Source organism: Stigmatopora argus, chromosome 6 (assembly GCF_051989625.1).
Source record: "Stigmatopora argus isolate UIUO_Sarg chromosome 6, RoL_Sarg_1.0, whole genome shotgun sequence".
Classification (NCBI taxonomy): domain Eukaryota; kingdom Metazoa; phylum Chordata; class Actinopteri; order Syngnathiformes; family Syngnathidae; genus Stigmatopora; species Stigmatopora argus.
Window position 1 is genome coordinate 11,870,963 of NC_135392.1, and position 16,162 is coordinate 11,887,124.

At 42.2% G+C, this 16,162-nt stretch overlaps 2 protein-coding genes across 5 annotated transcripts in view; one reads left to right on the forward strand and one right to left on the reverse strand.

Moving 5' to 3' along the window:
* Positions 1–748: 748 nt before the first annotated feature.
* Positions 749–12,380, reverse strand: ppm1j (protein phosphatase, Mg2+/Mn2+ dependent, 1J). 3 transcript variants are annotated; one of them, XM_077603807.1, is made up of 11 exons: positions 12,134–12,380; positions 9,599–9,903; positions 6,404–6,518; positions 5,196–5,528; positions 5,010–5,122; positions 3,968–4,052; positions 3,722–3,840; positions 3,510–3,573; positions 2,913–3,020; positions 2,322–2,473; positions 749–1,722 (listed from the first exon to the last, which is right to left on the reverse strand). In XM_077603807.1, the coding sequence occupies exons 2-11, from the start codon at positions 9,892–9,894 to the stop codon at positions 1,575–1,577; spliced, it is 1,533 nt and encodes a 510-aa protein (XP_077459933.1). In that variant the 5' UTR covers positions 9,895–9,903; positions 12,134–12,380; the 3' UTR covers positions 749–1,574. The 3 variants fall into 3 exon arrangements, with proteins under 3 accessions (XP_077459933.1, XP_077459931.1, XP_077459932.1); XM_077603805.1 differs by lacking the exon at positions 12,134–12,380 and adding an exon at positions 10,228–10,392; XM_077603806.1 differs by lacking the exon at positions 12,134–12,380 and having other exon boundaries at positions 9,599–10,143.
* Positions 12,381–14,172: 1,792 nt separating this feature from the next.
* tafa3a (TAFA chemokine like family member 3a) overlaps positions 14,173–16,162 on the forward strand; it is a 64,856-nt gene continuing 62,866 nt past the window's right edge. For both annotated transcript variants that reach the window (XM_077603940.1, XM_077603939.1), the window contains exon 1: positions 14,173–14,672. The gene's annotated coding sequence lies outside the window, so the exon portion shown is untranslated. The remainder of the gene's footprint in view (positions 14,673–16,162) is intronic.

A 16,162-nucleotide genomic window follows, 5' to 3' on the forward strand; every position in this document is an offset into this window, starting at 1 on the left:
ATTATGACCGCAATGTTGAAATCACAATGAACCTATTACGAAAATTACTTTTGATTTGAAAGCAAACTATCTTAGTTTCCGATAAATGTAGCTGAATGGTGCAGGGTGGTTGCTGCAAGGCAGCCGGAGTCATTCGCGTGCCTCCACTCACTGGTCGAAGATGACATCATCTATAAAGTGGAAAACGGTTACTAGTGCAACAGGAGGTGCTGTTTTTGATTGTAGGCGTGAAACACTCAATGTTTAACCATGGTAGTCACCGTGGACCAAAAATCACGACATTATGAGTAAACACTACGACTTTACACCCAAATACATTTTCTGTGAAATCCGGATTCTGTTAGTGTGAACGGCAACAAGTGGTTTCACAGGTTAATTGTGCTTGCTGGCACCTAACGGTAGAGCATTGTTTTGCCCTTCACGTATGGGCATGTTTATATTGGTAATGAAAAAATAAAAATAAAAATAACCCCATGACGACCTGGCATCGACACCATGTACAATGATTAACATTTGGTATTAATTAGCAATTTACATGACCCCTAAAGTTAATTTATTTGGCTTGTTAGTTTAATTTCATAGTGTTTAATTGGAAGGGCTGGACATAAATGCTCACCTGTCAGCACCAATGACATCACTAGATGTCCAATCCATCTCCCAGTCAAAAAGGATTGGATGTCTTGTGTTGTCAATGGCAACCATTGAGTTGAATGAGTGCCCTAGAAAGAACATAATCCCACCAGTCCAATGGGAACATTGTGATTTATTTTGAAAGAGGTGCATGACATCGTTCACATTTCTGTTGGTCTACCACCCCTATAAACAAGCACTTATGGATTAGAGAGATGAAAATAAAATGGTTTTGTACTCTTTAAAAATATATATGTAGGATCTAAACAACAACAACGACAAAAAAGAGAGGCATACGGTACGCTTAAAGTCTTAACGTCAAATAAGGTAATAATACAAACACTGTTGTCCTCTTTGAATAAGGCATATGTGTGACTGTTATCACAGCTTACAATACCTAGACCTTAATGTTCTCTGAAAACAATATAATTGTGATCCTTCATGCTTAACATGTACATTATTTACTCTTTGACAAAAAAAGACATCATATGTGCAAACATACCTCCAGTGCTGTTTTACCCCCACAATCGACGAAGGAAATTACAGACTGATGATTATGTGGCGCAGGAAAAAGTCCATTCACTTCCTATCCATGCTTTGATTTTTCATGTTTTCATTCCATCCTGGTGCCACGAAGGCATCTCTTTGGTATTCCACATTCTTTACGCTACAGACAGGCCCTTTTTTATAAACAAAAATCACATTTGGGAGAGTTGTGAAGATGCACAGTCGATGCTGAGGTTTTTCAACTAGCTGCCCAGCCTTGAATGTAAACTGGAAGTACTACGAGCAACCGAGGAGGAAGACAACGCTGGACAATCTCCTCTTAGGATTCGGGTTGGTGAAATTCTACAGGTGGATGATAATGCTGCTCCAACCCGAGTCTTCTAGCAAAGGGAGATCCGCTCGGTCTCCTTTGTTTTTAAACCGGGAGACTCGTCATTTCATGTCTCTGCCTCGTATCCCGCCAGTGGGACGACAAATACGGTGATGTCGTCGCCCGAGCCCAGCCTGTCGTTGGGGAGCCGCCAGCCGCGTTCTTTCAGAACTCCTCGGGAACGCATCAGCAGGTCCTGTGCTGCTAGAGTGTACCTGGCAAAAACAAACATTGGAAAATACACAGACGTAACGAGAGATGCTGATTATTGTGGGTGTGTATTGTCTCATATCTGGTGATATGTTTCGTATTACGATTCAATTCCACCTAAATTAATCCCGATAGTACACTTTTGAAAAAAAAACTAATTAAAATGGACACAAAAGTGCATTTACGCTCACACTCATACCCAGGGGGCATTTAGAATTTTAAACTAGCCTAACCAGCATGTTTTCGGGAAACTGGACAACCTGGAGAAAACCCACACGACCCAGTTAGGATCAAACCACTCAACCACAATATCAATTTATTTCAGAAACCCCATTCAGCACTAGCAAACATGTTTTTGTATAATTTTCTAAGTTTTTAGTGCAAGCCAACTTTAGTCCAAACAATCTTAAATATTGAACCCGAAATATGAAATTAATAGGGACTTGAGCTGAGGAAACAGCGCCCTCGTGCGCCCAAACACGGTTATGACATGATAGGGCACGGCGGTTGACTGCTGCCTACTAGTGGACGTGAGTGGAACTGTAGCCTATTGTTCTGGTGGATTTTGAATCGTGCAGTGTAATAAAAGACCATTAATGATTACCTCATGGGGTCCGATGGGTCGCAGCCCGCCAGGAAGGAAGTAACGGCATCCGCCACGTCCTTGTCTGTGGTTACATCCCACAGCCCGTCCGAACCCATGATGAGGACGTCATCTGGACCGTGTTTGTGGTCGTCAAATTCGTAGATTTGGACCTGTCAAAAGAGGATCATTGTTCATTCATTTATAAATAACTTGCATGCAAACAAATGGGGTTCCAAAATGTGTGCATGAGGTTTTCCAATCTTAAAAAATGATGTTTCTTCAAAAAATAATAGAATACTATGGAGGTTGATGAACTCAGTTGGTAAGAATGTTGTCAAAAATGTACATCTCAAAATGTTCGTTAAATACAAACTCTCTCTTACTTACTTCTACCGTAATTTCTCCAGAGCCTAATCATTACTTAAATGAATGTATATTTTATAGTAAACCTCAACCACAGAAAGTATCACAAAATAATTAATGTCATGAAAAGTTTGAAGAATTCCAATTAAAAAAAAAAACTAAAAAATGTATTTTAGTAAAACCTAATAAAATACAAATCTAAAGCAACAAGTAATTTTAAAAGAAGATTTTTGACATTGTGCTGACCTCGGGGACGCACGAGAGGAACGGCTTGATGTAAATGTTGGAGCTGTACACCTTCAGGTCATGATCCCCCAAACCGCGAGTCACTCCAATAGTGGCCATAACTCGTGCCTGTGTAAAACACATGCACAATTGAGGTGTTACCAGTGTATAAGTTGCATTAGTCAAAGATTGCACAATGGAAGGAAAATATATATATATAAAAGTCGCACTGGTGTCCAAGTTACATTTTTTTGGTGGGCAGTTTTTTAATCTAAAAGAAACAAAGAACATTATACGTTAAAGTAATAGTAAAACGGAACAACAGACGACATACACACCTGTTAATGTAACATGTTAACTTTTTTATGTTTAAGTTTTGAAATATAGCCTAAAAATCCAAAATAACAAACTGTTGGCAGTCAGAGTGAAAAAAAAGACAAATAATAGTGGCGCTGATAATATAAGTCCCAGGCCCAACCCGGCTATGAAAACAGTGCAACTTAAAGTTTAAAAAATACGCTACTTAACTTAAACTGCCAGAAAATGACATCCAATCCATTTACACAGGAGGACTAACTGCCAACCCAATTAGAATATTATCTCGCAGCTGCACCTTACCTTTTTACCTTCTCCATATATGAGGGGGAATTTCAGATCGTCTTCAACAATTGTCTTGTATGCCCTGCAATAAAATCATAAGTCCACATTTTCCGCAAAGAAATGATAACGGAAAACAAACTAACTGTGCATCACACTTATTGAATTTCTATTAATAAGTCAACTGAAGGAGGTTGTCAGTTAGTGTACCACGAGGAGGCGTCAGTGTTTACCAGCCACTCATGGTGTGGTCTCTGTATAGCATCGTCTTTCCCAGCTCGCTGTGCTGGATCCTACGCGGGAACTCAATGTGAGTGAACTCGTTTCCGAGGAGCTCCGGCCTCAAGAAGCCCTGGAAAACAATGAAGAGCAAATTGAAAAAAAAATGTTTTCAAAAATCCATCAAAAAGACCGACCAGCAACATAATTTGCTAAAATCATGAGGTAATGCCAGTACATCATGACAAGACATAGCGCACCAGATATTGCAGTCGTTGTCTCTCTGACTCTGGTGTAAACTCATTGGTCATGGGAACAATTTCCTTATTCCGGATTATTATAGCTCTATGATGACAAAAAAGCACAGGCAAAATAAATACATTATTCTTTGTTTTCCTTCTCCAACAGATTCATAGTCCGCAGCAAGATGAGTTATTCAATGAAGCCTCAGTGAGCATAAAATACAAATACGGATTGCATAATTTTAGCAGAAGCTCGTTCATAAAAATAAATGAATTTAAAACTTCAACTTGTGTTAACATATATATATATATATATATATATATATATATATATATATATATATATATATATATATATATATATATATATACACACACATATATGTGCATGTTGCTGATATATATATATATATATATATATATATATATATATATATATATATATATATATATATATATATATTTCAGCAACACACTTATTCAGTTATATATTTATTCATGCATTTATTTATCAACTTACTTATTACCTATCTATTTATGTCTAAAATGCCTTACCTATTTCTGGATCCTCACCCTCTTGCTACTGTGACAACGAAATTTCCCGAATACGGGATGAATAAAGTTATCCAATCCAATCCAATGTACATATATATACACAATCAGGATCAACCAATGGAGATGCTAGATTGAACCCAGGACCTCATGCATGCGAAGCATGCACTCTACCACTGAGCTACATCCCCTTTTGTATCAGTCAATGATGCAGATCAGACAAGAAATAAAAAAAAAACAAAAAAGGCTGACAACCAATCCAGCGTGTCCCCCGTCTACTGTTGGATTGGATATGACCCAGCCCCCCCCTGCGACTCTTGTGAGGATAAGCGGAATTTTATATTGGCAACATCGCATGACATGACAAACAAAACAAGAGGATTTTAAGCAGGTTAAAGGCGTTCCTCAGAGCTCAATCTTTGAACTCCTGCTGTTCTAAAACTGAACTAAGGCTCGCAAATGACTTAAGAATGAACATTCAAGATGGAATGAACACATTGATGCTCACCTGCTATCTCCAGCATTGGCCACATAGAGTTTCCCCATCAGATGGATGGCAGCTAAGGCACAACAGCCACCCGAGATGGCGTACGACGCTTTCTCCTTTTCGATCAGATCGTCCTGAAATGAGGTCGTGTTAAATTGTTGAACAATAAATCACAAATGACCTATTTTTACAATTTGGTTTCCTCACCATTTGTTTGAACGCGGTCTCAATGACGCCCATGACGAGACTCTCCAGACTGACCACCTTCTCCATGTGATAGCGCACGGCAGAATCGCTGACGGCGTCGGGCTCCTCGGCCTCCTGCGCCGAGCCTTTCTTGACCTCGGCTTGGTACGGGCTGCCATTCTTGGCCAAGCAAATGGGCGGCGGCGCTCCACTGTTGTTATTCAGCAAGTGGAAGATCTCCCCCAGCCGGTCCCGGATGAGCCGTTGGAGCAGCTTGGAGGCTACGATGGCGGCACCCGAGCCGGCGTGGCCATCAAAGACGCCCCAGAAATACATTGGCAACCCCGTACCGTCCTGTAAAAAAAGCATTGGGTTTAAAAGATCATTCCATCGTTCCTTGAATTAAAAACACAAAGGATAAAGGATTAAAATGTTTTTCCTTTCGTAGAAAAAAAGTTCAAATCAACAATTGCTATTAATGCCAAAAATTCATCAAATTCATCGCCTTTTAAGTTCTTCAAATGACTTAACACATCATTGCCACTAGAAAAACAACAAAAATATGTTTACAAGTATCAAATATTAACATACCATATTTTCTCGCTTATAAGCCGCACTTAAAATTGCCTTAAAATTGTTGAATTTTACAATTTTTCACGTATAAGCCACCCCCTGATTCACAATTTTCACTTCCATGTACATGATTTTAATAGAGAGTACAAATGTGTTACTTAGAAGAGAAAATCTTATGAAAAATCATAGTACTGGTAAAAAATAGTATAGCAACTCTGTGAGTCTTGTTCGCATATAAGCCATACCCTTGAGTCAATCATAATTTTTTTAGTGACAAATGTGGCTTATATGCGAGAAAATACGGTAATTTCAGGAGATCTTTGCTAAAGTGAAGAAAAAACATTCAAAAATGCTCCACCTGTGGCAGAGAGTGAGAACCACGGCCAATTTGTGTTACCTAACAAGATTATGAAAAAGCTCTATTTTGGTTATCACACTTTCTTGGCTTTTGGAGTCAGCACAGCAAGCGCTCACTTAGCAGAAGTAGGAAGCGACAAGATAACTGTGGATTTTTGGTTCCGCCGTCCTTAAGCGACTTTGCCATCAGGACAACAGTGTACACTATAAATGATGAGCGAGCGTAGCTTGCCAGCCAACCTCCCCCTCTCTCTGGCTCCCGATTGGATGCCGTGACTGCAGTTTTGCCCCGGGCTCACCCCGTTGTCCTCCTGCAGAGTGGAGTTGCGCTGTTTCCCGCTGGGCTTCCTCACAAACAGCTTCTCGCAGGAGGCCTGGTCCTCGTTCAGCATGCTCTTGCCGGCATTGATCACCCTGGTACGCGAGAGCCACAAGTTAGCAACAGAAAACGGATTAACCAAAGTGTTTGCTATTTTACCCAGCAACTGGGGGAAAAGTGGGGCAGGATGCTGATGCGTCCCGCAGGGAAATCGGGAAAGAGATTAATTACGAGCTTATGCCTGCGGAGGATAATGGAGTCGGGCGGAACGCAGCTTGCTAGTCTTGCAGCATCGTTTATACCCAGTGTGTGTTTGTCCAACAATGCAGAACGTGACTACGGTGCAGGGCAGACGTGTCAAACTCATTTTGGTCGGCGGGCCACATTTATGCCAACTAAATCTCATCTGGGGCGGAGTAATTTATTTTGGGCCGAAAAAGGTCACTTAATGGTACTGAAAGATGAGCATCCACAGCCAGTTTAAGTGAATTGGACTTCTATGGTCACTTCCTTGTCATTTTAGGGCACTTACAGGTCACTTCCAGTAAATTTTGGATCATTTCCCATGGATATGGGGGGAATTCCCAGGCAAAATTCTAGTTTTACAGAGTCTGTGTTGAAAAAAATAAAAGCATTCAATTCTGTATGTACAGTATGAATGAGCTACAAACTCAGGCAAAACACCCCGGCCAGATCGGAGCCCCCAAGTGGACCGCTTCTGGGCCTTGGGCCGTATATTTGACACCACTAAGGCAGGGGATTTCATGACTCAGAAAGCAGTTCAAGTAAACGTGCTATCCTTCAATCAGAGCATTCGTCCATTGAGTGTTTTATTTAGTGAAATATAGACAGGACTAATGAGAAGATAATTCATATTTATTGATCTTCTATATCAGCGGTCTGAAATCGGTCCTCAAAGGGCCGCAGGGGGTGCAGGTTTTCATTCCGAAGAAGCGGACACCTTTTGCAAGTGTAATCAGTTGATTGCAGCCAAGTGCTACTTATTTTAGAAGACCCCTCATTGGTTAAACTGTCGACACTGGATCGGTTGAAACAAAGACCAGGACCCATTGTGGCTATTTGCGGAATCGGTTTGAGACCCCTGCTCTACATTGTAAGAAGGAAGAATGTATTGGTCAGTTTCAACCTGAAGATATGTACAGGGGAAGGAGAACTGATGGTTACCTCATGATAGACATGAGGTTTGTCCATAGACAAGAATAGGGAAAGCAAACGGGTGGAAAAGGGAAAAACTCTGCTTCTGTAGTTTGGGGTTACGGTATGAAATTCCGAAAAATAAGGTGGGTTGAGACCCTCCTGTGTGGAGTTTGCATGTTTGCCCTGTCCAACATGCAGCCCCGTATAATATGTATTGGCTTCCCACAGAGAGACTGGATTAGAAAGATTCACTCATGTGAGTGGAACTTATTGCGACAAGCAGGAGAGGAGACCTCTAAAAGACCCCCAAAAAGGCTTGAAAACAAAAAGAAATTCAAATACAACTTCTGACCGCTCACTTCAAATAATATAGTTGATTATTATCATAAGAAGGCCTGATATGGAAGAGGACCAAATAGACAAATCCACCAAATCTGGATTATACATATTTTCGCATCAAAAAAAGTAATAAACGGCTTTTCCCCCCAACTTTTCTAATCAGTTGAAAGCAAAAGACTGGCACTGGGAGGATGGTGCACATTAGGACTAATGGAGAGGGAGACTTAAAGTCTCAGGGCAGAGTTTGCTGGCAAGGCCAAAGCAGGCTGCGCTCTTTGGCACACAACCAGCACTGAGAGACACTTTTCTATTAGAGCCAGCAATTCCACGCATTATTTTCTGACCTGGACAACAATATTTGAGTTGAGTAAATCTACTCAACAGTCATACAACAGATGTAGAGGTTGTGGAAACATAATCACGTGTGAGTCATGCCCTGTCACGTGAAACCAGCACACTGTCAATTCATTATTTTATCAGTGGCATAGGAGGATGAGAGTCTAAACAAAGCACTGACCGCAACTTGCGGAAAAAAACTCCACCTGTGTATACTTTTAAGTCACACAAGAGGAAGTTGAGGTGTTGAGTGAATATAAACATGCTTGTCTGAGGTCACATATTCAATTTGTAGATGTTGCGATTTCCATTGTGTCTCAACTTCCTGTGTCAGTTCGTGTTTTTTGTGCTCATTCTGTAACATATTATGGTAAGACTGGTATACAGGCATAATGCTTCCTGGATAAAAGTTGTACGAGATTACTAAATTTGGGTCACTAAAAAGGAAAAATGAGGTCAAAAGTTTTGGCTATAGTTTTTGAGGAACAGTATCAGGTCCAAATGTTATTGCAACACTAAGTATCTTTCCGTTTTCTGTGGTTTTGGCAGCACCAGTGGCCAAAAGGGGTGGCCTTTTTCCAGGTACTCGGGTTTCCTCCCACATCCCAAAAAGAGTTGGAGTAGGCTGGTTAGACACTAAATTTCCCCTAGCTATGATTGGTTGTCCCAGCTGACTTTGGGCCAGAGGCGGAGGACACCCTGAATTGGTGGCCAGCCAATCGGAGGGCACAAGGAGACAAACAACCATCCATGCGGACACTCATACCTAGGGGCAATTTAGAGTGTCCAATCAGCCTACCATGGATGTCTTTGGAATATGGGAGGAAACCGGAATACCTGGAGACAACCCACACAGCCCCGAGGAGAACTTGCAAACTCCACACAGGTGGACCGACCTGGATTTGAACCCAGGTCTTCCACTGTGAGGCCAAAGCGTTAACCACTCGCACCACCCTATAATAATATTTTTTTTCAATATTGTGGGTTTTGGTATCAGACACTGGTTTAGAGTGCAAACCTACCCATCATTTGAAATATTTCACTGAACAGGCCTTGACAACAGAACTAGAAATGACGACAGAAATGGAGACCACCACACAGCATCACCTTATATAAGAACCTACATACCATCAGAACCTAGACAACAACCCGCCTCGAAGAATTTGAGGAATAGGACCAACACAACTGCGGACGAAGAAAGTAGCGCCTCTGCAGCAGCGTAGAACGTCGAATGCGCGCCTGCCATTTATGCGGCACCGCTCCCGGTTAAAACGCACAAGTGCGACTGAAATGCAACCAGCCCGAAAATGCCAACAAGAACCCCCATAAAGACGGCACTCACTCGGCGTATCCAGTGTGCCAAGGGAGCCTGCTGCCCCGCTTGAGCGTGAGCACCGGGCGCGAGGCGTGCTCGGTCGAGTACTGCAGCAGCTCCGGGCTGAGCTCCAGGAAGTCCGGGCGGCCGTAGGGGAAGCGCGGCGGCAGGCCGTCGGCTCCCCCGGACTGCGAGCCGCCTCCTCCGCCGCCGCCGTGATGGTTGGGATGGCTGTGGTGGTGGTGGTGATGATGGCCGTGGGGCATCATCCCTCCCACCAGCGACGACATGGCGCTTTTCACTTTGCTTATCATCCTCGGCATCGACTCGCGCTGCGCCAAAACAATAAAAAAAGGTCAAACCAAAAGGAGGGAGATATGAAAAGATTCGAGAGGCCAACGGAAGAAGACGCGATGGGTGACGAGGAGCATTTCAGGAAGCGAGCTGGCTCTTTTGTGGGTTTTTTTTTTCCCGGAGAGTCGGAGCACCCATGTGACGACCAGGCGGTGTTTGTGTCCTTCGAAGCCAATAAAAATGCGCTTTAATCCTGCAGCACTTTGCAAAAGGCTGACACATTAAAAAATGTTTTCATGTCAATATTGCATTCAGAGTGCTGTCGTTTGTGTGCGTTGGTTATCAGTCCTTGCTGCACTTACCATTGACGACGATAGACGTCCAAACCGAACTAGGAGAGGCTGGCAGCGAATGGATTAGACGTCTATTGTCGTCAATATCACTGAAGCAGGATGGTTGCTCTTTCAATTCAAATGGATTGGGCGTCTATTGTCGTCAATGGCAGATAATGGTTTGATCACGCAACAACTTGAACATGCGCTCATAATAAGAGTCGTTGTTTTGAAGCAATATGTCATGTCACAAGATAATCATCATAATCGTGTTGTGAAATTTTGGAAGACAATAATAAACTTGCACTTCTGCAAGTGGTCCACTAGATGGACGCCAATAACTACTAGATGGAATTAAATGCATAAACTGCAAAGGCCTTATGTACTTAACTCATACTGTTACTACTTTTTTGTAGTGTCCCTGAGTGTTATTAATGTTGCTTGGAAATAAAATATATTATTATTATTACATGCACTGGCAGATAAACTGACAGTTTAGTTGTACTATTGTGTGCATTGTCGAGCCAATTGAGGTAAGGATTTACATGTAGCTGTGTATATATAGTTAAAGTACATTTCTGAAAAAGGATAGATTGCCATTGAAGTCAAAACCGTTGAACCGGAACTTCTGGCAACGTCAAACGGATTGAACGACCGTTGCCGTTAACGGCATTGAAAGATGCTCGTCCACTTCAACAACCGCCTACTTGTTGTCTCCCTTCCTATTCTCCAGCTTCCCTTTCGTCAGGCTCGACCTCAACCTGAAACGACATGCCTCCCTTTGTTTGAACTTTCTTTTGATTACAGCTCTCATCCAAAATGGCCGCTCCTTGATGAAAACCCATTAACGACTCTTGCGGGACGGAGGTCGGCAAAAGACATAAAGCCTTGATGTAGCGGCCTCTAGCCGAGCGTCTGCGGCGGAGGAAGAATAACTGTCCCGGCGGCTGCCGACCTGTTGGACTAACGGGGGGCATTAAGCGCCGCTTCTTCTGCATTATTGATGGCCCGCTCCATTCCGGAGACCATTATGCTTGCTATTTTCCCTCTCACCGTTGCTCGCCCGCCGTCCCCCATGTCTTCAGACACACTTTGGCAACAATGAAGGCAAGCTGGGGGTTCAGGGGAAGGTTTTGAATGGTTCCCTGCGGCGTGTTCTTGCTTTAAGCAGAGTAGTCCATGTTCAAACACATTCTAACACTGAAAAAATGAATGAAAACTGACACTGATTGAAAGTGTAAACATGTATTCCTCACTAAAACATCCAATAATTACTATTAATGTTTTGGGCATGCTGTTGTTGCCAATAATATAAAAAACACACACAAATAAAACAACAATATCTGTCATTTGTCTTGGCAACCGATAAGTTGAGAGTCATTGTCTGTCTGCATTGGGTGGGACAACAGAAAAACTCCATATACCGCCAATCAACTGTACTACTCTCATTCCCTTTAATAAGGCGCACTCCCTTGTCGCGCATAACATAAAAAATAACAACCTCACTTTAACATAGTTTTCGTTTCACCAAAATCCCACAAGATAGCAACAAGCATTTAAAGGCAAATAAATTAATACTCTCCCAATCATCTCTCTTGATTCTATCATTTAGTGTGTACACTTATGCTAATTCAGTGCACTCACATCACAAGGACACAAATAAAAAATGGTTGACTTAGATGTAGTTTCTTGGAAACTGCATGTCGCAAACAAATAGTTGGATACACCACCAATCAAAAGGTCTCCTCTCATCCTCTTTAAATACAGCATGCTCACATCTCCCATAAAAATTCTCCCTTTAATGCACCAGAATGCCACAAGTTGGCAACAAAGCATTTATAAGCGAATACGCACTTTCAAATAAAAAGAGATGAAAGACAAAAACCTCTCTTTTTCATGCCGAAACCAAAGTGACCACGGCTAACTCATGACTCACCTTGGCTGCCACATCCGAAGCCGGAGATCTCCGAACAGAAAAGCCAGCACCGGCGGGTTCGGCTATCTGCGCCCACGCAGCTTGAGACTCCTCACCTCAAGGCCGACCTCATCCTGTCACATGATTTAATGAGCGGCGCCTGTGTCACAAACTAAGGTGTCAGGCAGATGACGAGGCGGGTCGGCACAATGCTCCAAAGATTAATGAGGTCATCTCTTCGCTCTGTGGGCAAGTGACAGAGAGGAAGGTGGGAAATATGATGTCTTTGCCGAGCATATAATGACAGATATAAATAGATTTTTTTTTTTTTTAAAGCAGCTTCCCTATTCATATACAGTTATTGAAGTGTGGAGATTTAGAACATCAGGCGAGCCCGGTAGGCGTATATCAACTGGGAAAATCACAGCTTGACCGGGTCAATGCTAATAGCCTGACATTCTTGGGTATCCACTCTGGACGGATTTGTGTATTCCTTCCTGTGTGGTTCCATTTAGGATGATTACCTTCTCATAGGGGGGTTGAAAAAGCAAATCCATACTTCAAAGTACGGTATTGATTAATCATCAATGTTAATTGGAGTGACACCCAGTAGATTGCAGCTTTCCCAACTGACCTGTTGACAGCGATGTCTTGGTAGACAATTGAAAGGTTGAATAAAGGATCAAATTCCTCCGTGCCGATCTGTGAGGAAATCTGATGTTAATTCCTTGATCGGTGCCACGTTGCTGCAAATTATGAACTAGTTGTTTCTGTGTAAATACACAAATAAGCTAAGCTTCATCAGGTAGCTTTTTGTTTGTTTGGCTGCAGTGAAATATTGACAATGGCTGATGTTTGATTTGGATCTGAGCTAAGGCACGTGAATCCAAAATGGACGCTATGGGATTTTTATGCATCAATACTTTAGCATATGTTATATTATGATATGCCACCTATGCGGTAAATGTAAATAAACGTCTATATGTAAATTACAATGGGTTATGATACCTGACACAACAATACATGAAATCTTATACTCCAATATGATATAGTATTACCAAACGCTACATGATAATAATGGAAACTGAATCTCATTAAAAACATACATTGATTCAATAGTGTAACTTATTAACGCATCCTACAACGCACGTTCTTGTTATTAAATGTTGCGACGTGTTATCTTATGGCAGGATCTAAAATAGAAAAACAAGATGATGATGAAGTACAACAGAAATTGTTACCATTTGTCATGGCGTACAAAATATTCAGTGAATTATGGATCGATCAAACTTCCTTCTCAAAACTCACCCAAAAAATAATCTCAACATGTTTCACATACATGAAAATCAACCTTTCTTGCCATAAAAAATACATGACTGACTTAAATTCAGATTACAGTAAAAGTCACTGCCATTGAAGGGTATAGTAGTCAAACTTCAATTTTTAGCAGGCAGTAAATTAGTGGTTAAAGAGGAATAAGATAGAACAACATTCATTGTTCCCGGAGAACTTGCTGCACTGAGCACGTGGAGCGAAGCGACTGCATGAGAAACGGAAAAGAAAATTGCCATGATAACAAAATTACTGAAGGGAAGAGTTCCTGGCACTAATGGTGGACGAGAGCAATGACCACACAGCTTCCGCTCAGAAGGCAGTCAATGCACGAAACAACATCCAAAAGGCTTCACTCCATATAATTTTCCAATTATAAAAATGATGAGCACATCAATGCTGACCCGATGGCGGGGATACCAATCAATACATTTTCCTTCCCTTGCAATCAAAGTCAGCAAAAATTCTCATTGACTGGCCATTTTGACTGGAAGCGGCGAATAAATGTGATTTCCATTATCGAAAGTGAGGACTTTAATTCCCAGTGAAAATGGTTTGGAGTCCACTATCACTGTCAATATGATGTATTAGAATATTCTTTTCATCACTCGTTTTCTAATTTGTTAGAGTGCGACATCAAACGCCCCCCCCTCCCTAAAAAAAATCAAGTGAGGTCATCCAACCTCCCAAACTGGAGTACTGCAAATTTTCACTAGGAGACACTGAAGCACCAGCACAGACGCTCCCTGTTTCTCCGCGGCAAAGAGCGACGGCTCCGGCATCTCTCACCAAATCCTCGGACTCAAAGCAAATCATCCTGGCGAGCGGAGGAAGACGCATCTCCAGTGAAAATACAACCCCAACCAGTGAGCAAGATGGAGGGTTGTTCCTTCCTTTTATGGGGGAAAAAATGACTCCTGGTGGGAAGCATGCGTGACTGCTTGGCGCGTGCCCAAAACGCTCGGGAGCAGCAGAAGATGAGAACTTGAGGAGCTGCAACTTTTATCCACTTTTGACTCCTCCATCCCTCTGGCGCGGACCGGTGGATTGCTTGAAATCATCCATAACGTCACAAATTTTGCCTATCTTTTACATGTGGGTGATGTTTTGTGGAGCAGAGGGGAAATTGCTTTTGCTAGAACAAGGAGAAGAAGATGTCTGGCTGGGCTTTGTGGTTGAAAATGGAGAATAAATGAAATCTCGGGATTAACTGAGATCACGACGACAGGTAGGGCGCCTTTTGCTCTTTTATTGTGAACTATAAAGTTCCTGCTTGGGCTGTTTCGGGAGGAATCTCTCATCAAAAATGAAAAAAAAAATGAACCTAACTGTATAAAATACAGCTAATGAGTGCTAATAATGAATCCAATAATCAGGAGAAACTCCATCGGGTTTTACAATATACAACATTTTGACATCTTTGGGGGAAAAGGCTCATCTGTTTTGCCTGTACTTCAGCCATGTTGAGTATATTCAAAGCACAAGTTGCTACGTGCTCTTCAGATCAAACGACTGGAGTAGGAAAAAAAGGAACCCCCCCTCCCCACCTTTCCCATTAAAAGCTATGTTTCTCAACATCTCCCTAGCAAAGGCTGCAGATGCGATGCTTCGGTCAACTAGGAGATGATCAACAAGATGACATTCATTTGGGCGTTAGTTCTTCATGGATTCTCTTCTCCTCCTACTGTAAAAGTGTGTGAGTGGGTGTGGGCGGGCGGCGGGGTGCTTGAGCTATATTTTCAACGAACGCTCATGGCAATGATGGTGTTGGAATCCCCCTAAAGGACTAAATGTGACATCACACATTGCAATACTTGAGTGAACCCCCATTTGTCATGAGGGTTCCACCCACCTACTAGTACTCACTATATGTGAAAAGTGCCATAAAGAGACAAAAAGACATTAAATCATTCATGAACATTTTTAACTACTCATTTAACTTATTGACAGCGTTCGACGTCCAATCCATTTTGACTAGAAGGGGTGAATGAATGTTCGTTAAAAACTTTAAACACATTAACATTAACAATTGATATCATATTATCTCATCTCATCTCATTTTCCGAACCACTTTATCCTCATTAGGGGGGTGCGGGAGCATATCCCAGCTGACTCCGGGCCAGAGGCGGGGGGACACCGTGAATCGGCGGCCAGCCAATCGCAGGGCACAAGGAGACAAACAACCATTCACGCTTAGAATCATACCTAGGGGCAATTTAAAGTGTCCAATCAGCCTACCATGCATGTTTTTGGAATGTGGGAGGAAACTGGAGTACCCGGAGAAAACCCACGCAGGAGAACATGTAAAGTCCACACAGTTGGACATGACCTGGATTTGAACCCAGGACCCCAGAGCTGTGAGGTCGACGCGCTAACCACTCGCTCCACCGTGCCGCCTGATTATCATATTATTACATTGAAAATATATTGAAACACAAGCAGATATACAAGATATATAAATCTGTACGTTTTTATGCATTTAAGAGGCGGGACTAGCGTAGGATGTTGTCAGGTCTTGTGTCAGTGAGTGTGTGTAACATAACCATTTTGGATATTTGTCACTGGAAATAGGTAGAGAAATAGTAAACGGGTGTTGAGATTAAAGGGGAATCGGGTGCTGTAGCTCTCAGATTTGATGGGGGATTATTTTTAGGTGCGCATTCTTCACGCTGTTTCACATCAAAATCCAGTGATGAGAACACAAACAAATATGCGGTC